At 46.1% G+C, this 22,054-nt stretch overlaps 2 protein-coding genes across 4 annotated transcripts in view; one reads left to right on the top strand and one right to left on the bottom strand.

Annotated features, from left to right (window-relative positions):
• Positions 1 to 18,982, bottom strand: part of LOC118513151 (semaphorin-1A) — an 88,536-nt gene extending 69,554 nt beyond the window's left edge. For all 3 annotated transcript variants that reach the window (XM_036058598.1, XM_036058594.1, XM_036058592.1), the window contains exon 1: positions 17,350 to 18,982. The gene's annotated coding sequence lies outside the window, so the exon portion shown is untranslated. The remainder of the gene's footprint in view (positions 1 to 17,349) is intronic.
• A 452-nt stretch (positions 18,983 to 19,434) lies between these two features.
• Positions 19,435 to 21,935, top strand: LOC118513153 (pseudouridylate synthase 7 homolog). Its single transcript, XM_036058600.1, has 3 exons — positions 19,435 to 19,742; positions 19,803 to 21,457; positions 21,532 to 21,935. The coding sequence occupies exons 1-3, from the start codon at positions 19,558 to 19,560 to the stop codon at positions 21,771 to 21,773; spliced, it is 2,082 nt and encodes a 693-aa protein (XP_035914493.1). The 5' UTR covers positions 19,435 to 19,557; the 3' UTR covers positions 21,774 to 21,935.
• The last annotated feature ends 119 nt before the right edge of the window (positions 21,936 to 22,054 follow it).

Below are 22,054 nucleotides of genomic sequence, written 5' to 3' on the forward strand. Positions count from 1 at the left end.
GCGCAGCTGTGTGAAGAAGCTCCAGAAATCTGGTATCCAAATGATACCAAATATATCCTCACCGCGATCGTCCAATCCAATGTCTCTCCGTTTTGTCCTTCTTTCCATTTCAATTTGAGCAACTTAGAAAGCCCTTCATTTCTGCCAATTATAGCCCAAATTGGGAACGATCTTAGCTGTCTTGCTAAGGGAATCCTCATAATGGTTCCCAGATGCCAACTAACATTTTCTCATCCCGTAGCGTCTCGAGGTCCTTCTTTTGCAAACCCGTAGAACAAACAAAAGAAATACAAAAAGGACTGCCGGTGCCAGGTGTGCGTCTAGGGATACAGGTAGAAGCGACACTGCCATCTTTAAGCTTCAAGAATTTATTTTAAGAAAAATAAACCCTAACAGATGACAATTATGAATATGCTCCGTAAGCTATTGGGGTTTATCTTACGTATTTGATGTTACTGCGACAATACAAATCTCGGAGCGTCGTCACAAATTATAGGGACACTTTCCTAACTTTACCACAAACATTCCAAACTATCCTATATTAAGTTCATTTTTATTTCGCGGCTTTTGTCATCGGCCACATCTTGAGGCTAATTGTTCCCGCGAGTCGAAGCCGTTCATCCACTTCAGATTCTCGGGTCTTCGGCCCCCGTTGTTGCATCGTTGTCCAATTTTCAACGCACTCACCCGGGGACAACCGTGACGGAACCGATGGAATCGTGCGTAGAAAAGCGAGCATGAAGTACCAACGCACGGCCCTAAAAGTTCACCAGATGACACCACACATCCCCGGCGATGGAAGCTGGTGTAACGCCATGCAAACAACACAAAGAGAGAGAGAGAGAGTCCCTCATCTCGTGTTGCAGGGAAACCTAGCGTAATGTATGCTGGCTAATCCTACGTTACCCAAAAGCCATCGTACTCCATACTCGTATCGTAAACGCAAGCGTAAACTCCATGGGCAATGCGTTACAGCGCGTTACGTCTTGAGCCGCGGCGTTCGGTTCCGGTAAGCGTTACGCGGCTTGGGTTATGGAGTTGGAACAATGGACAGAAGGGAGAAAAAAGGGCAGAACTTGGGGTGGAAAATTGGAAACTCGGGTTTGGAAAGGGATGGAAAACTTAATATGAAAGAATAAAAGAGAAGAAGAGATTGTCAAAGCGCAGAGGTAAACGGTGGAAGGAGAGAAGTAAACCCAAAGTTGCCAAACCGGTTTTAAAGTCTGTTTTCTTCTCGATGCGTCATTCTTCCGCTTCTTTTACCTTCTTGCAGCGGCTCTCCCTTCCGTAACCACTTGCTGTAGCGTGTGTCTGCACACATACAGAAGCACACACACACACCCACCAGAACGATCAACGCCGCGCCTGATCTTCGTGCTCTTTCCTACCTACTGCTGACCCTTATGTTAACCGCCGCTATGCTTGGGTCAGCGAAAACATACAAATCCTACGTCTCACACGCATACACACACAAAATATGCTTTCTCGTGCACACACACACACACATAGGCGAACACAGGCACAACGGTTAAGACCGATCGGCCAGCGCTTGCCAGCATAGGGCCTGGCATAATAAGACGCAAACGGACCCGGTTTCTTTTGCGTTTTGCTTTATCCATAATTCTACTATGCTTTTCAGTTTCTTCACCGTTTCTGCTGTCGTTGTCCTGTTTTATGCTGCCTCCCCTTCCTTCCATCTCCCACACCCCGGACCTTTTCCTCCAGAGATCACTCCTACACACCTTTTTCGTTCTTTTCTTTACTCGCTCGATCGTACTCGTTTGGAAGCTGCTGCAAAGAAATCTGAACTACGATCCAGTGCGACGTTGTCAACGATGTTGAAGTTGAACCCCGTGCGCGTTCCACCACAACCCACAGACACTCTCAATATCCACCCAATACAGAACATCCTTTTCCAATGCCAAGGGGTCAGGCAGCGAGGGACAAACTATCTGGTGACCGAAAATGGATCGTTATCTTTAATTTACATCCGTAAATCATATACCCATCTTCAGACGGGTTGCACTTGAGAGAGCGTACACGGTAGTAAAAAAAAAGTCCCAAACAAGGAGGACATCTTCTTCACATCGAAATGTGTGTGTGTTGGCGTATAAAGCAGGAATCACCTCAAACGAATCCATAAGGAACGAAAATAAGGGTCATCGAAACGTTCCCGTTGAAGCGTCTGTGGTTCTTGTTTTTTTTTCGGAGACACAAAATGAAAGTGTCGCCTCACCGTAACAGCACGTCCCTGGAAAGGCTAGACTGGACATAAGAGGTTTCTCCAGGAAAATTCCAACAGTTGCTGTAGAGACGAGAGGTCGTCAAAGGTAGAGAAGATCTTGCCCGATAACGCCCGGGAATTGTCATTAATTAATGTCAGGTGTACATCCAGCTCAAACGCAAACATTCGTCGCCACTTTAGGACGACATCATTCAAAAATTCGTCCCAGAACTTAACAACAAAAAACCCTCTACTGGAAAAGGGCTTCATTTGTGTTTAAAATGATTGAAAGTAATAATTCGTGGACCTCTCCTATGGCTAAAGGCAGGATGAGAAGGCTAAAGGCAGGATGAGAAGGCGAAGTATGAACCGAAAGAAAGAGTTGTTCTAAATGATGTACCATTTCCTGGCTCATGGAAGCCCTATAGCCCAAACACGGCCAAAGAGTGCGGTGAGGAAAACCACACAATCTTCATCTTAAACGTCCAAGTCTAAGACGTGTGTGTGTGTGTATGCGTCCGTAGGTATAAAATATCGATCATCCTGCACCATCGCAACACGGCGAAAAGCCACAAAATAACAATAATGACTATTTTCCTGACGATTATACGCTCCATCCTGCTAGCCTTGTACTCGCTTTCGAGGCGTACTTGCTGGCTGCATTAACCACCTCAGAGCACAGAATTGAAGGATCCAAGACACTCCCTCCCGTGGAAAGGAAGTGGCATTCGAGGTTTCGATTGTACTGAGCTACAAGATTTGGATTAACATTTTCATTTAACGCTCCAGTAGGTGAGTGATCAGCACACGGAGGGTGGAAAGCGAAAGCTCGCCGATCGTTGGTTGGAAGCTCCTGAAAGTGATGTACTTATTAGGACACATTATGAAGTTGCAAAAAAAAACAATTAACGAAACCACGAAAGCACCGGGAACAACATTTTGCAACAGTCTTACGACGAGATTAGAAAGCATGAACAATGGAGATTGATCTGGCTTATAGAAAAGCACACATAATGAACCTGCCCCGACACTGCCATACGAACAAAAAAAAAACCGTCCCTTTATAACCACACAAATATTGCCAATTTTCCGGTACTGCTTCCTACTTCAACTACGCAGAAAAGCTTGAACCGATCGCGACTCAACACACCACCATCCAGCAGGAACGCGTAAGACAAAACCATACCTAATGATGCTGAAAGTACATATATTGAAAGCCTTTCAAGCCGGGTCCTAATATACCTTCGAAAGGGGTTGGCGGGTTCCCTAACGCAACTGGAGCGTAGCAAGACTCCCGCACCACAAGCATCAGATCAATCGATGCCATCGCTTTCCATCCACCGCGAATATAGATCGTCGTTTATTTTTTCACCGTTTCATCCATTATGATGGCCTGCAAACGCCTGTTGCTGCGAGCTAAAGTGAATGGCAAATTCGGAGTTCCTTCCTATACGCCCGCCAGCCAACATGGGCTCGCTGCTGGTCGTGCGTTCGTGTGCTTTTTGCAGGCTGCATTCGGCGGTCTCTTTCGCTCCACCTTCCAGTAAAGTGTAATCTGGATCAATAAATTTAAAATCAAAATTGCTCTCCATTTGCTGCCTGCCAGTTGCCGCCTGCATCTTGGAGACAAAGCGCATAAGCGTTTTGTGTGCGGGTAGTAGATGGCTGTGCTGAGTACCAAAAACTAGTTCTGTTAACTAGCAATCGGAGGGGGGGGGGGGGGGTAACTCCTCCAGAGTGCGTCCTAAGGGTGACAACTGAGCAGGCCGTACCGCGACCAGCAGTGTCAGGGACTTCGCTGGACTGTACCACCTTAAGACCTTAACTGACTCATTGTCCACCGCTCTCGCGCGACACACGCGTGCACGTCAAGAAGTAGATCACACTTTCAGAATCGGGGATCGGCCCCGGGTAACACCTTCCACCGTCCCATTCGACGATCAGTACAATCTCGGGTGCTTATATTTCACGCCTTTCGAGCCGACAATCACGACACAGTCGGTTTTTTTATTCGCCTTTAGAAGGCGCGTAAACGCCACCACCACCGAAGCTATGGCTGTATGGCTTCTGGTACATACTTCAAGAAGTCCAGATAGGTAGAAGAAGTTCACGGAGGCCTTGTAGAGACCACGGTCTACACGGAACAACAGTAGAGCCGCACAGAAATTAATTTTTCCCGCTCCCTGGCAAGGAAAAAAAGGGATTGTAGTGCAAGGTTAACGCATACACACACGAGCGCACAATTGGACGCCTTCACTAGTCACTCTCTGGAAGGTACTGCTCCCAGCATCCAGGCAATACCTAACCTCAAAAAATGATCCAAAACTGACACCGCTGCGGTAGAAGGAAGCCCATTTATCACACCGGGTAAATAAAATTAGAGCAAAATGAACAGCCAATTCACGTTCCTACTTCGTGGTTCGGGTGAAGGCTTTTCTTCCGGAAGCCCCGTGATTAATCGACCAGTTCAATAGAATTAAATGGTGGTGGGTAAGCGGTGGCGTACTAGGCAGACGTTGGGATTTCCATTCTAGCTGCTGCTCCGTGGGTTTCTCTGTACGTCGGTGATCTTTGCGGTCAATGAATGGCTTTAGGAAATGAATTCAGCGTTTGTGCGTAATAAGAATCACCTAGCAATATTTACAAGAGCAGGTAAATCATCAAGCAATTCTCAACGGTAGGTTAAGTGTTGGTTGCTGGTAGTTAATCGAGCTTGGTCTCTCGAGATTTCTTAGAAGGAAGAAATTTGCAAGTCAAGCGTTCAAGATTCTCCAGACTAGACTGGAACACTCTCGAGCGTTTGTTATAGAAATCTTTGAATAACTTAAATTCTTGATAACACTTATCCAAACCTTTTAGTTCATGAAGCACTGCTTCAGAGTCCTCTTTTGAACGGAAATGTAAATATACCTGGAAATAAAGAAAACTATATATTATCAATTTGAGCCGAGAAGAATACTTTTCATTAGTACAAAAAATGTGATTAATATTTTTTAAATCCCAAGTAAAATATAAATTGTTCCTAAACAATAAGCTCCCATAAAAGATACAATTAGTTCCAGCGTACCATTTATGGTGTAACGTTGCTATTGTTGCTACCCAAGCTAACATGCTCGATGCGCTCGAACTTTTCATGAGTCATCAACAACCGATCAACCAAGAACAAAAGCATACGATCGCAACAACAAGAAGGGAAAAAACCAATGCTTCTCAAACCACAATTAAACTCTCATCACAGGGAGTACGAGAGCAGCGCGAGTTTGCGCCGCTAATCATACGTATAGGGGGAAAAAGGGCTGCGATTATTTTCAAATTGTCACGTCGGAAAAGATTATCAGCATGCAACGATGTAGCACCGCCCGGGGGACAATAATTGCATCACGATACGAATTGATAATTGCAATGAATCGTTTATCCTTGGAATGGTATGTGATAAGTGAATTGTTCCATTAAAGGAGATCTTATAAGTAAATTTTAAAAATAACCCTGCTAAACAAATAATTTAATGTGTCTGCATCAATCATACTTTTGGATTATATTTTTTGCAGCAAGCTTTTTCGGCAGCCGAACAAAAAAACAAGGCCTCTGTACCAATCATACCCTCCCCCCTTAATGGCGTCGTATGGCTCTGGGGTTTACTTTGCCGAAACCAAAACGAATTGCCTTCTTGCTGATTAATTTCAGCTACTATTCACTCGTTTTGCAATACAACACAATTGAGTGTTTTTTTTTTGTCTCCTTTTTACCCCACTCGATGACAACCGGTCTCCGGTTGGATATGAAGTAACCCTTCGCGCTTGGGGCCATTTTAGATCCGAACCGTGGAGAGTTCAAGGATCTGCCAGCAAAGCATAAAATCACCTAAAGGTGGATAATACATTAAGGTATATTCCCGAAATGTACTTCGAACAGTCGAATGGTCGAACCGGAAAAACGGAACGAAAGAAAATCACTGCAGCAAAGCATTGATGCACCTTTTCACTTGCCTGTTTTTTTTTCCTGTTGGCTTATCAAATCCCACAAAGAAGGGTGCATAAAACCACCGAACGAAACCAACTGGGAAGCAAAGCGAAACCGATATCATGCCCGCAAGCGCGAAAGTAAACAACACAACCGAAAAAAAGTATAAATGCACGATTATTTGCCAACAACGAGGACAACGAATTTGCAAAGTGAACGGCACACCACCACCGCCACAACACGCACAACGGGACGAGAGAGTGATGGGGGTGGGGGTAAAGAGTGTGAAACACACAGAGGGGGGAGAGGGGGATGAAAAGCTTCAACCCCAAACCGACACTTGTTCAGGGCTATGGTGGCTGCGGAAACCGGTTCGGCTAAATGGAGAAGCCGGTTCGAGAAGCTTTATTTGCCAAGAGTAGTCGTTCCGATCTGGGGGCTGCTGCAGGGTTCGTGGTGATGCACCGATCCTGTGCTTCTCTCGCTCCGAACCCGTTCTTAAGCGGAGAATTGCTTTTATTCGCATTTATCCTGCGTCACACTTGCGTATATTCTGCTTTACTTTGCAGCTTTTTATATCTCGCTTTAGACCCTCACTCTTGGGCCTCTCAGAACTCCGTAGCACTAACCAGGAAAATCGTGAACCAAAGAGTATAAAAATATAAACCTACGCCACAGCAACGAATTCAAACTCGAAGTAGATAACATCTCCTGCTCCGAACTAGCAGCTAGCAGCTGCCAGCTAAAAAGAGAGATCCCTCTTTTAGTTTAGCCAAATCTGAGGCCCTCCTATACCTTGGCCTACCAAGAGCCGAAAGGACTCGGGAGTTGTGGAGCCAAGAGATACGAATCGCTAGCACTGCTGCGCTCGTTTACTTAATCGCGATCGCTTTCTTGTTACGATCTTGATCATTTCTTGCCCCTCTCTCTTCCTCACCACATGACGCCACTCCATCAGCCCCCGGTATACCCCGATCACCCGATCTTCCAACAGCTTCATCCCGTACCGTATGGTTTCACTTTACAGATGCATGCGATGCAGGACATTAGCATAAAATCGCTTTTTTTCACTTTACGAGATAAATCGACTCTCCGAAGACTCGGGAACTTCCCCCCTGGGGGTGGAGGAAATAAGAAAACAAAAACCAATCCGGGAGGAAAAGTGAAGCAACATCTTCCTAACCGCAGCTCATTGTGGCTTACGAGATTAATCGACCCCTGGGGTGGGCAATGTTCGGATGGTGGCTAGCGTCCTAAGCGACAAACCTAGAAACCGCACGGGACTGCGCATTAAATTGAGACTGCGGCTCATAAAACCTAACCACTCGCTCTAATGGATCTCCGAAAAAGAAGAGTAACAACGGTTTAAGTGCCTGTTCGCAATTAGCCGACTTGTAAATGGGTAGGTACTGATACTAGGTAGACATTTCGATGCCAGCGTCCTATCAGTATCAGAATCGGGCCATCATCAACAAGGTCCTCTGTTGGTGATGAATGCGTCATGACGCTATTTTCAAAAAGGCTAGCGAAAAATTAATCTCTTGAAGCAACAAAAAACCGACTCCCCTACTTTATAGGGCAGGAAAAAGCATCAATCAGGCCGTGATAGTGATAAGGAGCCGGCACACAATCGACAATCGCTATATATTGACAGTTACAGCTACGCATGATTTAGGATGGCGTATACCTTTCACCGTTTCTTTATCAGGACAAACTTTTGCCGTTTTTTGTACTCGAACTTTCCACAAGATTATGGAAAGTTGTTAAACAAATCAGGACACGCTGGTTTTCTTGATTGTTGGATGATTATTCGTCTGCCGACGTGACATATTAGCCTCGGGGGACAAATGATGCTGATGTGAGTGGACGGTAAAATTAGCATTAAAGCATTCACACAAAATCTCTATCAACGATTGGCAGAAATCCGTTCCCACCGTTTCGACCAGAACAGGATAATTGGTTTTACCTCTGGCGAACATGCAACCCCTGCGGGTTGCAGGCAAGGCAAGAATCCTTACGAATCATTAAAAGAAACAACAATCCAACTCTCTCACACACACGCAAATGCAAATTGTAAAATCCACCAATGATCCACAAACCTCCGCACGGACTACTGGCGGGATGACGCGAGAGCTACAAATCCTTTTGTTTACCAACCCGGAGAAGGTAAACATAAACTTAAAGCGCTGGATGACGTAAGTTCGATGCACCATCCACACAACCAAACAAAAACCAGAATTACCACCTTCTTCTGCCTTGGATCTCTCTGTTCTCACGTCTTACTGCCAGTGCCTACCTGTTGCGCTCCGTGCTTGAAGTTGCCGTACTATATGCTAAAGATTTTCGACTCTCCAAGCGTTACTCGAACTGAGGAAGAGGACTGAGAGGTGGGAGAACGAGGGTATACGCATTAATCTTGTCTCCATCAAGCCACCAACACCACCAAGACGCCATCGCGATGTAGTCAATTGCACCGAAAACAGTGCAGCACCGAACAAGTTGTACACAGTCCCGTTCCTGTGCTGTGGTTTTTTGTTATGGCCATTCATTTTGTCCGTTATCATATGCCCGTTTATGGATTTGAGCGGGAGATCTTGTTTTTCCTTACGTATTTTTTGTTCTTTCGTTTACTGTTTTTTTATCGCCGTGTATGATATTTTGAGGCGTAGTTTCCTTATCTTGTTGTATTATTGATTTCTTTTCATTTATGTTTTTTATCTTTAGTTTATGCTTGTTTTGCTATTGTTTCTTACCATTTTTGTTTTTATCAAAAGGTTTTGATTTGTTTTGCTTTTCGACTTCTTTTTCATCCTTTTTTTTTCATTTTTGTGTTTCTTTTCTGTTTTTATTTTTATTTTTTTTAGCTCTTTGTTTCGTTTTTCTAAAGCTTCATTTTCATTATTTATATCTTTTCAACAACTTTTACTTATTTAATTTTGTTCCATTCCAACATATTTTCACATTTTCACTATTCCTTCTGCAAATCCACGATGTTTCTCGATTTATTTTTATATTAAGCATGTTTACGCACAACAACATCCGACAAACCAATTAAACATGCCACCAAGCCTTGCGTTCGAAACTAAACATCGCGTAATGGCGAACACTCCAACACCGTCTCCCATTGCACCAGTAAACCGCAGCGCGTCCGGTTTTAACGGGTGTCCTCGATTTTCTGCGCCCGCCAAGTCAATTCAACCCACACTCACATTCACCCCTTCTCTTTACCCGTTTTTCCCTACGTTTGTGGCTGGTGAAAAGCCAATGCTTTCGTCCATTCGACACGACGACACCCACCCATCAGCAAGGCATTAGCAGGGCTGCGAGTAAACATACAGTGCCGCCCCTGTGTTAATGTTGCCTTCTCGTTGCATCGCTACAAAATGTAAACATCGTACCGTGAATGCACTGCACGTTGCATCCACGTTGCATTGTTTGGGAGACTGCAGCGTACCACAAGACGTTGTTTTAGTGAAATTTTTACACAACATCAGCTTGCGTTCCTACCCTTTTTCTCTTGTCCAAAATCTCACCCATCAGTCCAGCTGGGATGGGACGGGATGGATGAAATAAAAATAAAACAATTATTACACAATGTTTGTTGCTTCTCGGTTCTGGTGCTCTCTCTTGCCATTAGCATGATCATATTAAAAGATTGCCTTTCTAAAAAAACGGCACTGTCTCCCTCTCTCTCTCTCTCGGTGCATCAAGAAAATCAACACCTCGCGTTGCATAGGTGTTCGAATGTCGATGCGTGTTTACAAGTACAAACAATGGATCTGATCGCGACTACGAAGAGTTCTCCCTTTACCGATTATATTTCTCTTTTTCATTAGGCGCAGAAAGGCCAAACGGACGGAAACCAAATCTCACAGCAGCAGCAGCAGCAGAAGAGAGTGATAAATTTGAAAATTTTCTTTTTAAGGCACGTTCACGCAAACACGCAACACGTTTCTCATGACACGCACTGCACGTGTCCGGCACATAACCTTCGTTTCTAATGTACTCCGGTAACCTTCAGTCAACCGCTTTGTCCCAGCATCAGCTAATCAACGCCGAACCAGGCCGATTATTCGAGGCCAGGAAAAACCAACAAAACTACGAGCTTATCTCACGCGCTTCCGGTCGTCGGTGTCGCTGGCTGATGCTGCTTGCCTGCCCATAATCCATCACGCATTTAGACACCGGTGTATGTGTGTGTGTGTGTGTGTGTGTGCAGCAGGGTTGAAAAATGCATCCAATGGCGAGAAGGATAAGTGAGCTCCGCTGGAAGCAAATACATACCCCGTCCAGACGTTGCACAAACATGACGAGAAAGCCCGATACAGGTACAGACCTTTTACCGGGTGAGGTAGTGTAAGATCTCGGGACGCACAAAACAACAACGGACGCTATGGGACACACCGGCCTCAGGAACAACAGAAAACAGCCCTCCTTTACACATTGGAAAACGGTACGTGAGGTACAACAGACCATTTCCACGCACGGATGCGTGCACTGTTTTATTGTGCTGCCGAGCAGTGTGTATGTACCGAGGAGGAGACGACCCTCCGAAGACTTGGACCAAGAACCAGACAGGGAAAAAAACATAAAGTTTTTGGAAAAATAAAACACATCCACTTCCTCCAACGTTCTGTGCACCGTTTCCCATACCTTGGGCATTATTTAGGGGTAGCTTTTTTACACCTGGCTCTTGTTTGGTCGGGCCATTTTTTAGGAGTTCTATCCCTCGAGGTTAAATGCAACAGGTAGATGAGTGAGTATCTTCACACACTCCTTCGGTGAGGAAACGGAAAAAAAGGAACTTTAAGAATAATCTTTCTGGGTCAAACAACATCCCAACAGACTTAGAGAGAGAGAGAGCCTATCGATCATTTAGACATCTGGATGGCAGAGATCCTGCAATTCTTGATTGGTACGTGATCGGCGTAATCAGTCGGCAGATTAGAATATCCTCCCTCCTGCGAAGTGTTCCAGAACGGAGCTTTTAGCTCTACCCAGCACGGGTAGAGAAACCTCGCCATTCTCTGCTGGGCGTGACACACCGTAAAACAGGGATACTGCAGCAGGAAACATGGACGTCGTGATTTGTATGTTTTGCGTTAGCCACCCTCCTGGCACGACACGCCGGCCCTGTGTGTCATGTTGTTTTGTCAGTTTGTCCATGTCAGTTTGTGTAAACGAGGTAAATGGTTCATTTTTCATTCCCGTTCGCTTCCTACCTTAGTGGGCCCGAACGTCGCTGACGAACTGACTGGTTGGTCAAATGTCCGCGTGAATGTGTCCTATCCGATTTAGAACCTGGATGTCCTTCGAATCGGACACACCAGGGTGTGTGTAGGATCGATTTCAACTGACGTGCTGAATTAGAGCTGCAACAGGTAGAAAACAGCCTAGGCAAGCATTGCACGAACAGGTTAATCCAGCCAACGGTAACATTTTGTTTTGGCCGCGAATCGAAACAATGTTATCGGGTTGTAATAAACTAACCAAACCTCCCCTTAATCCATGTTCTGAGACTAATATACATTTCAAGTTGCGCGATTGCAAGTGCATCCCAAGATTCCCACCAACGTTTGGCCGCTTTTTCCAGTAGAAATGGCAGAAGAATTGCCCAGGTCAGGAAATTGAGCAACAAATGTGACATTTGTGTGTGTGTGCCTGCGATCTTCCCATCTTCAGTCCACAGCAACCCATTATGCTTCCATCTTCCGCCGGGATGGTTCCGTTGCTCCATTCAGACGTCCATTGTTTTTAGATTTGTTTTGCCACCCCACTTCACCGACTCCTATACGGGGGAAGCTGCTGTGAATCGAAATAAATTATCGTGGAAGCAATCACGACCCTACGTTTCCCTTACCGAGGGTCTAAATCATCACAATAAATTGTCAATAATGGACGCATGGTAGCGGTGCCTTGTAAGGGGAAAATGTTTAGTCTGCATCTTGAGCAGCCCGCAGCAGCACCAGAGTCCCATGTTCCATTGGCTTGTTGTCTATTGACGTTTAGTGTGTGGAGCGGCTTGAGTTTGATCACATCCCCGTCAGGCATCTTGCGATAGGTTAGGAGAAACCAAGGTACAAGATATTCCCAACGGGGAAAAGAGAGCTTTCGCGGGAACCTCGGTGAACAATCGGTGGATAGGAGGTCCACTCCGGAGGACCACACCGCAGTATCCTTCCCGATTCGGTAGGTAAGGAAGAAAGGGGGGGGGGGTAAGTGTTTATATTTAAATGGGACATGCCAAGACAAGATCACGCTGCTTGACGAACGAATAAGACATATTCCCCGTTCGTCCTGACCCGCGCTTTAAATCTCTGCCTCTCTACAGCACAGGACAGAATCGCCGCGGCATCACGAAACGCAGGAAGAAGAAAGCTGTTGTGCTGTCCATCCATCCGTCCACGACATAACCTCCATCGGTGAGCTTTTCATCGGGCAACGCTTCTTTGCTCCACAAAACGACGTACATATACACGGTGATGCTCATGTACCCCTCCCCAGGAACGCTACTACCTTCGCTCGGTAATAATTTATATCGTTTTTTATTTCTATAATCATCGTGTTCTGTCTGATTTAATGCAGTAGATAATTGCTAACGAAGGGTTCCCCCTTCGCGAAGGAACGCCGAGCTGGAACGTGAACCTCGGGAGTTGGTAAGGTTAAAGCACGCACAATATATATAGAATACCGGGTGAGAAAGAGAGCGAGACACGATCCAGCAGAGCCTTCGGAAGTTGGGCCCACCACTACTGTACCCTTTGTTCTTTGGTTTGATGCTTTGGTTTTGAGGCTTTTTAGCTTCTCCAGCTCGCTAGAGCTGTTGACATAGCCCAATTGGATGGTTCGGTAGCAGTCAATTTTGGTTGGGCTCCTCTTAAAAGCCACTCCGCGCCCACGGAACCCGCTTAACGTTGCCTTTCTTATCCATCTTCGGGGATCTTGATTCTCGTTTATGCTGATACGCTCGTGACTTGTGGAACAGAAGACCAGCCAGGGGAAAATAGAAAATGGAAGTATCAAACTCTATTAGAGTGGCGCAAAAGACGTCACAAAACCACGGAAGTGTGTGTTTCAAGAAAACGAACAGCACCGCCTTCAACTAATCGAACAACGGCGTGGGTTAGAAGATTGAAGAAATCTGTACCATTCATCTTGATTAGCAGCTCCTTTTGCCTTCTATTTCTCTCTCTTGGATGATCTCCCTTTAGGATGCTCCAAGATCTAGCCAAGTCTTACGATGACTTGAAGCCTCAGCTCAGGGAACATCTAGTCACGGCAAGATGGCGACCGTTGTTGGACAAGCTTCAAAGCACCTCCACCACCAATCTCTCTCGCGTGTGCATTGTGTGCGGAAAGAAGCAGATCCGCGTTCGTCTTCAGTTCACCGATGCCCGTCCGGGCACAGAATCACTGGGATCGCCGTACCAAGATGCCGAACCGTACGTAATCAATTGTGACGCGCTGTGTTGCAAAGGCTCACCCGGAGGCTCATCGGTAAACTTAACCGGTTTAGCAACATGTCACACAGTAAATGTCCCGAGCGAACTTCGATTTTTGCAGCCTCCGTTCCCCGGGATTTTTCGCTCCCGGTTCAACAAGTTTTTCTTCTGCTGTTTTTGTAGCGATCAACCACTGCCAGAACTCGTTCCCCTTTCGACAACGACGCTTATCGAAAGGGGGGCCCGTAAAGACGCGAGATCGAGCTCCAAGAAAGACCTCCCCAACGGAGGTCTATCTTCCTTACACACCATATGGTGAGTGTGTGTACCTTTACGCTCCCCACACACGTACAGCAGAATCAGAAAACCCGTACGGGCGGTTGAAAGAAAGAACAACAACTCCAGATCCTCCTCTTGACGTTGTTCACAACCGATCGCTCCAACTTCAACGGCAAAAAACCAAGCACAAGGAGGACCCGCCGCGAAAGAACCAGCTCAGCTCTCCCGTATGCCCATTTTGCGATTAAACCTTCCAAGCACGTACGCCGTGGCTCAAAGTATTCTTCGACTTTTTTACTGACGTCCTCCCGTACGTCGCTCTCGGCAGCTTGTGTGACTTGTCCATCTTCAACCCCCACATATCTGGATCTTGGGCACTCGTCCCATCGAGCTCGCACCTTCAGGGTGAGGATCTTTCTCCTCTAGGAGGTGGTAGCTTCTTCTTGGGCTTTGGGCAGAACATTTCGCTAGCGTAGGGCGTGATTCTAACGGGGCTTTTTCGATGCTGTTAAAACGTATCATTTGCTAGCGTTTGCCAACCTTTAGAAGAACACGTCTAGAAGACGACAACAAGGGTAGACACCACAGAGACAACAAGGGTAGCTACAGCCACCGGGTTGTTGCGATCTGGGCCACAGTGATAGAGGTGTGAGCACGCGCGCGCTTCTTTTAGGTGCATATCTCGGCCGATCCCCCGGAACCGATATAAATGTCGTCGCATCGAGAGATTGCGCGCTTGGCCGCACCTACGCAGTTCATGTATCGCATCACAAATGTCACATTTAAGCGCCAGGCACGCCACTAATGTCGGGTGGAAAGGGGAAGGCAACCGAGGCTGCGATCCGTGGACCATCTTCACGTACGTCTACGTCGATCACACCACAGGATAGATGAACCAACATTTGGGGTACGTGTTTTATTGCGCTTTTCTTTCGGAGGGGGAGGTTTTTTTTTAAAGGAAAGCAAACGGCCGGTACGTCAGACGTGCTCTAGCAAGACGCCTCACGGCACAAACATTTAATCCGTATGCAGCGCAACCGAAGAACGCATAGGCCACCGATCACGATCACGGCAAGACGATCCTCTAGCTTGGTGGATTGGAGAGGCGGGAATATCCTGGCGGTACTTTGGGGAGATTTTCTTAATCGACGATGCCATTTCACATTACACACCGTTTGCGACAAGGCGATAGACATCACATCAGCTTCACGTTGTCGCCGTTACTCAGCGTACTGTGAAGGGAAAATGGCAAGCGGCGACCTGCGGTGAAAATGGTTTTTGAGCTCAGGAAAATAGGGACTCCCGCTCGAACGTTGGCCCATTGAGTAGAGCGTCCTGGCGATGGCGACGCGTGAGATAAAAATACTTCCCTCCCCAGACTGCTGCCGACTTACCACCCCATCCATCGTCATCTCACACCGAAGCGGGGTAAAGAGTTTTCATTCTTTACGTTAATTTGGCACACGGACGGATCACGGACAGACGAAAGCGCGCGCGCGCGCACCCAAACAAAAATCTTCACAGCATCACATCAGCGTCTACGATCATTTTCCTCTGGCTGCATGCCGCAAATTCGCAGCCCTGTGGTGTGTATGGAAATACCATCCCAGACACAGCCGACTTCAGAGACGACTGATGCTGAGGTTGATTATTCCGTCCGACGATTTCTTCGCGATTGAAGATGCAAGATTTTCTCGCCTTTCTCGGCGGTACCGCGATAATCCTACCGTATTTTTAATGGCGCAAAAACGTTGCCCGCAAAACTGCGGATACGGGTGCGGGTTCGAGAAACAAATTAACCGAATGGCGAAAAGCGAAGCACGCGCAATAGAGAGAAAACCGATGAATATGGAAAAGTTTAGCCGATAGATGCGTGATGATTTAAAACAATTATTTATTCTATGAGAAATTAGATTAGTTTCGAAGCGTCTCCAGCGTTAGAGTTGGAATAACACTAAGCTCACAATAGAGTATATTTATTTCGGAGCATTGTAATGACTTCCTAGTACGCTGGACCAGAGATAGAAACGTTTAAAAGATAAAATCTTGTCCATTCTCCCGATTCCTTTTCCGAAAGGAACACATAAATCTACTGTACTGATCTCGTATCACAACCTGGTAGCTACTGCTGCTGCCTGGCAGTACCACCGGTGGTTCAGATATTTGATTTCATCTTCCCCATTCCGGGTCCCAGCGCAACCCAATCGTTGGCATCTAAAACCGGTTGGGCCTGGCTAGAAAATCTAGTGTCCATGATGCGAGTTGTAAGCAATTAAACGACAAACAACACGATGACCGCCCTCCCAGACCACTGCGATCGGAATCGAACGGCGATCGGAATGTGATCGTCGATGAAGCTTGGTTCGATCGAGCAATATAAAGGTAAAGGCAGGAAGTTGACTCGTCACCGCGATCTATCAGAACCCATCAAGCTCTCTGGTTGAGCTGGTAGACTAATGGCGGGCGGAATTGTTTGCGTTTCTCAATTGACCTTGATCTAGACATGGGACCGTACTCCGGATTGAGATTCCACTCATGCACTGGCTGGGCACAATTGAACATCTCGATCACGCACGCACGCACGAATAGCGTGTACGCTCGAGTTGTGAGTCAACTATTGTGAACCGTGATTTTTCGTGGAATGCTAAATGGCTGTGATTTTAATTGGAGCTGATGGATTAGTCAGCAGCGTGTCGGGTGGATATTGGAAGTTGATTTGCAACCCAAGGTTCCCATTTTTTTATTGGACAAACATCGAACGGATAATAGAGTCATAACGATAGCATGATGTCCCAAGTTATACTCCAAGGATCTATGTGTATTACATGATTGATTTGACAGATTCTGAACTACCCTTACCCTCTCTCCGACCTAGAGGCGCTCAACACAATCGACTACCTTCCCTTCGATTTCGCTAGACAGAAGGGCGATAATGAGCGCTATCGGGGCGCTCGTAATGATGATGATTATTATTGTGCACCTTACCATCGAAAGTGAATCGATGGGGCTGTGCCGAAACCTACCAATCATGGCTAAACTTGTGCCTATACTCATGGTGGACGTGGGTGAGTAATTTAAAGTTGCAAGAGCTCTGCCCATCAACGCTGACCAGCGTCCGGGAAACGTGTGTTTCAACAAACGCATCCAGAGGAAAACGAACATCGAGATGAAAATGAAGAAAAAATTAGAACAAACTTAATGCCCATCCCCATTTATATCTCCAAAGGAAAAGCACGAGGCACAAGAAGTTTCCCATGAAGTCGGGTAAACGGATGCGAAATAATCGATCGCATCCTGCGGCCTTCGATGCTGTTCGAATAGTCGATCGAGAAACCAGCAAAGGGAAAAGGCGATTTTTCCTCCCGAGCCTGCTTAATTTACATAGTGATTTAATTTAGATTTTTAAAACTGCTGAACCCGTTTCCGTTTTTCATTGCTCCTTACCTTTTCTTTCAGGAGTTCTGATGGGTCGTTCCACGAGGGTGTAATTTTTCCTTTCCACGTGGGCTTGGGTCTTATGGTTTCCGTTCCGCCTATAATTGCAGTTTCAATGTATCTCGACTCGGATTTTTTCTTTATTGCAACCAGCACTAATCGATCATCAAGTGATCACGCGCGTTCGAGGCTAAGGAAAGGGCTTCTTTTTCTTCACAAACACACGCACATAACCACGTACGAACACTCGCCAAGGGCTTGTTAGATGACACTGTGAGGTTTTGTTTTTCGCCTGCTTCAGAACCACACAAAGGTTCTTTCGTTTCTTTATCGGCTGTTTCCAGCAAATAAGAATTTTGCAATCGAATTTTCGAACAAGAGAACTCAGCAAAGGGCAAAAATATAGCCCGACACCAAAAAAAAGCGCTCACCGCACACTATTCAACTTTATAGGCGGTGAATCAAATTTCATCCCCCGTATGTATATATTTTTTATTGCTTTATTGTGCTGATGCACTTTGTACAACTTTTTTGCAGCATTAAACACACACACACGCTCACGACCTGAAGTTGCACAAGAAATTATCGTCACGCGTTGCACTTTATTTTTAAAGCGGGCAATTTTTCCTTCGCTATATTGCTTCTTTCAATCTCGCTTGCGTTTGCACCTATCGGCCTGGGCACTATCGGAAAAGGCACTTAATTCACGATTGCTTCTTTTGCTCTGTTGTTTCTTCTTTTTTATCAGTGATTTGTTTGCACTTTTCTTATGCCGGACACACCCGCTTTTTTAATGCACCCGAAAGGATAATCTTGATCGATGCAGTTTGGATTACACTATTTTCAAACCGGCTTGGATCAGCGCGTAACGCATACACATCGGCACTCACGTGTTGTCTCACTCTCACTGACAGACGGGTGGTTAGCGCTCTCTTTCCTTCCGACTGGCGTCGATCGTTAAAAGCATGGAGTAAAATCAAACACAAAACCACACAACGCACACACACACACACGAATGCGCGACGCTTACGCTTTACAACACAGCCACACAGCGCACGTAGAGCAAAACGAGTTTTTCGATCGTTTGTTTCCTGGTACTTCTTGAGACGTTTGTTTTTTTTTTTGTGTGTGTTTCTTTTACTATCGTTTTACGATATATTTCTCGTTTTATTACCAGTGTGGTATTCTTGCTGGCGTTTTGTTCTTTTCCACTGTGCGTAGTCTACAGATGAGCAGAAGATGATGCTGCGGTGCTGTTGTTTACGGTGCTCGTTTCACCTGCAAAAGCATTTTCAACGGTGCGCGACCAACAGACCGATTGAATCCTTTTTCAGGATCAACTGGAGCACAATCTTTCACCGGTAACACACTTGTGACCCGCTTCTAATCCAGTGCCACGATAGGAAAGCTGATACAGCTTTGCTTTGGAGCACAGATTTTTTAGAAGACCACCTGATATTTTACTAATAGTGGAAACACTACGATCGCTCGATCGATCAGATTGTTGTACACAAGTAATTACAATCGCTTTCCGGTTTTTGTATCGAATTGCCGGCTAAACAGAACGAACTCAAAACATTCAACACGGACGACGTGCGTTCGTCCATGCGCTTTGAATGGTGTGAGAGAACTAAGCGTACCGTGCCGCTATCCCGTGCTAAACCACGTTCTGCTAAACAAACGCAATAGCTGTCTCTTTCTGTTTCACAGTTCCGACAGGTTTGTTTTGCTTCTTTCGCTCTTCCGCACTGACACAGAGGGAAATGTTTTGTTTTGCTGTGCTCTCTCTCTTTGTGTATTTCGTGGGAGAGAGAAATGCGGAGAATTCATCCTCTGCGGCGCTTCCATATTGTCTCTCTCGCGTTTTCCGGAGCATCGTGTACAACCAAACTCGACGAATCTGGTCAAAAATGCGATGCTATGATATTAAAATTGTTCTTAAATTCTTCACTAGCATTTTGCGTTTTAAAATTATTATGTAGCTCCTCTACCGAATATTAAACAACAATATTTAAACCTTATTTGCACTGTTTCTGTACGCAACTCGTCACGGTAGTGTGTACACGCCCAATACATTGCACAAAAAAGATGAAACGTCAAACAATCATAACAAACGCACGTTTCCATCAAACCTGCCGGTTAGGCACCAACATACCGCTGCGCTTTGAGCAAAACGACAAGTTTTAGTATTTCTTTCAGAACTCCATAAGCTACACGATGAAACGAGGAAGATTTAATCGAAATAATCATCATTCTCGACCGTTTAAACGTGGTGCGGCTAGTGGAAGGGACCGTCCTCCACGTAGCTTCACAGTCCGTACGTCCTGTATCGCAGAGAAAGACATCTACTGTACGGAGTATGTTTCGAAGCAGGAAGGATTCCAAGGTGTTTTAAAGTCGAGGTTAGTTGTGTACTGTCCTCCCGGGCCACATCCGCCATTCTAACAGTCCTCTTGCAAAAGATTTTCAGACTTTCATGTGAATGAAATCGATGCTGACGGTGAGGAAGCGATTCTAACAGACACGTCCATGGTGAAACCTCCCGTTTCGGTGGACCAGGAAGCGAATGTGGACACTATCGATCCGAACGAGGAACTGGTTCGTTTGATTAAGCCCGAAAACGTGAAACGCATACAAGAAATCGTCGACGGAATCGGTGAACCATCCGTTAGCATCGATGTGACGGATCTATCGAAAGAGGATCGTACGGCAATCCACACCCGAGTGAAAGCAGTGTTCGGTGCTGCCGTTGTGGGCTCGACAGTTACGGAGGAGGACCGGAAGCTGATAAAAATTACAAAATATTCCAATGCGATGGCACGCGATCGGCGCGAAAAATGGTTGTGGCCACACCCGTACACGTACTTCCTGCTGTACAAGGAAAATCTCGACACCATCCAGGCGACGATGATGCTGGGCCAGAAGCTATACTGCGCACCCTCGCTACTGACGTACGCGGGGACGAAGGATCGGCGTGCTAAAACCACCCAGTGGATGTGTATCAAAACGCGTGAACCGGCAAAGATTATTGCAGCTGCCCGAAGCATTCCGAATGCTCGCGTTGGTAACTTTACGTTTAAACCGACCACGCTCAAACTAGGGCAACTGCAGGGTAATCGATTCCGCATCGCGCTCCGCCAGATAACCGCTAGCGATGAAATCATCAACGGCTGTATGGAAGAGTTCCGCGAGAAAGGTTTCATCAATTACTACGGGCTGCAACGGTTCGGCAACTGTGCCTCCGTGCCCACGTACAAGATTGGCATCGAAATGCTGAAAGGCAATTGGAAGGAAGCGTGCGATTTGATTTTACAACCACGCGAAGATGAACCACCGTTCATGGTGGAAATGCGCGCCATTTGGGCAAAAACTCACGATGCGAAGGAAGCGTTGAAAATCCTTCGGCCATCGAACAAATCCGTCGAAGCAACCCTGCTCCACTGGTTGGCTAATCGGGGCGCAAAGGATTACTACGGCGCTATTGGGCATTTGCCACGGAACGTACGGTTGCTGTACCTGCACGCGTACCAAAGCCTCATCTGGAACCGTGTTGCCTCGGAACGCATCCGAAAGTATGGCTTTGCACCGGTAGAAGGAGATCTGGTTTATGCGGACAAGAACGATAGGGCGGCCATTGCGAAAGCGGAAGCACTGTCTGGTGGTGGTGAGGATGCAGATTTAGAAACAATTGGAGTGGTCGACGCAGAGCAAGAAGAGGATGAAGCGGAACCAAATGAGTCCAAAGTGGAAGATGATGGGACGGAAACATCTTACTTTAAGAATCTTGTAAGACCCCTAACAGCGGATGATATCGCGTCGGAACGATACACTATGTTCGATATTGTACTTCCACTACCCGGTCATGATATAACGTACCCGAGCAATGAGTGTGCCCGCTGGTACGAAGAAGCATTGGCCGAAGAGGAGCTATCGTCGGATAAATTGCGACTAAAAATGAAAAGCTTTTCCCTGGCCGGTGCCTACCGGAAACTGTTTGTCCGTCCAGAGCGGTTGGAGTGGAAAATTGTGCGCTACCTGAATGGGACCGATTCACTTATACTTTCCGATGTGGAAAAAATGAAAAACCTACCCGAACCACCGTTCGCCGAATGGGCAGGTAGGTTGGAAATGTTGGTTCCGGTTTCATATAGTTCCGTTACTTATATTGCTCGCTTTTTTATCGATTTACAGCGAACGAGTCCGCACAAAAAGCGGTTCTACTAGACTTCCGTCTTCCAACGTCCACATACGCCACGATGGCACTGCGGGAGATCCTGAAAACTGACACCTCATCCAGTAACCAACGAACGCTGGAAAAGATGGGTCAAGAAATTGCTAAATCGGAGGCGTTGGATGAAGAAAACGATACTACGGTGCCGAATGAAAACAACGAACCGGAAAGTAAAATTGCGAAACAGGATGTTGGTGAATAGTTTCGTCAAGAAAGTGTTTTCTATCTGTGTGGCACTACAATTTCGAGCGAGGTCTACCAGTTTTGGGTTGCTTGACTTAGTTTTACCGGCGCTTGGGACTAGGGCAGTCTTTCCATATAAAACAAGGCTGAAAAGTTTAATAACAAAACCGATCCCATGTTACATTTTCCTACAAAGACTGGTAATTCCATGAGAAACCCGAAAAATTGGGCAACGTTTTATAATTTTTTCAAAAGCTATCAAGCCGTCTTTACACTTTGCACAAACAAGTAAACGAGCAT

The sequence above is a fragment of the Anopheles stephensi genome, chromosome 3 (genome assembly GCF_013141755.1).
Source record: "Anopheles stephensi strain Indian chromosome 3, UCI_ANSTEP_V1.0, whole genome shotgun sequence".
NCBI lineage: Eukaryota > Metazoa > Arthropoda > Insecta > Diptera > Culicidae > Anopheles > Anopheles stephensi.

Coding starts and splice junctions, on each gene's coding strand:
- LOC118513153 (XM_036058600.1), top strand. CDS start 19,558: ATGAAACGAGGAAGATTTAATCGAAATAATCATCATTCTCGACCGTTT. Junction 19,743..19,802: donor CAAGGTGTTTTAAAGTCGAG/GTTAGTTGTGTA, acceptor CTCTTGCAAAAG/ATTTTCAGACTTTCATGTGA. Junction 21,458..21,531: donor ACCGTTCGCCGAATGGGCAG/GTAGGTTGGAAA, acceptor ATCGATTTACAG/CGAACGAGTCCGCACAAAAA.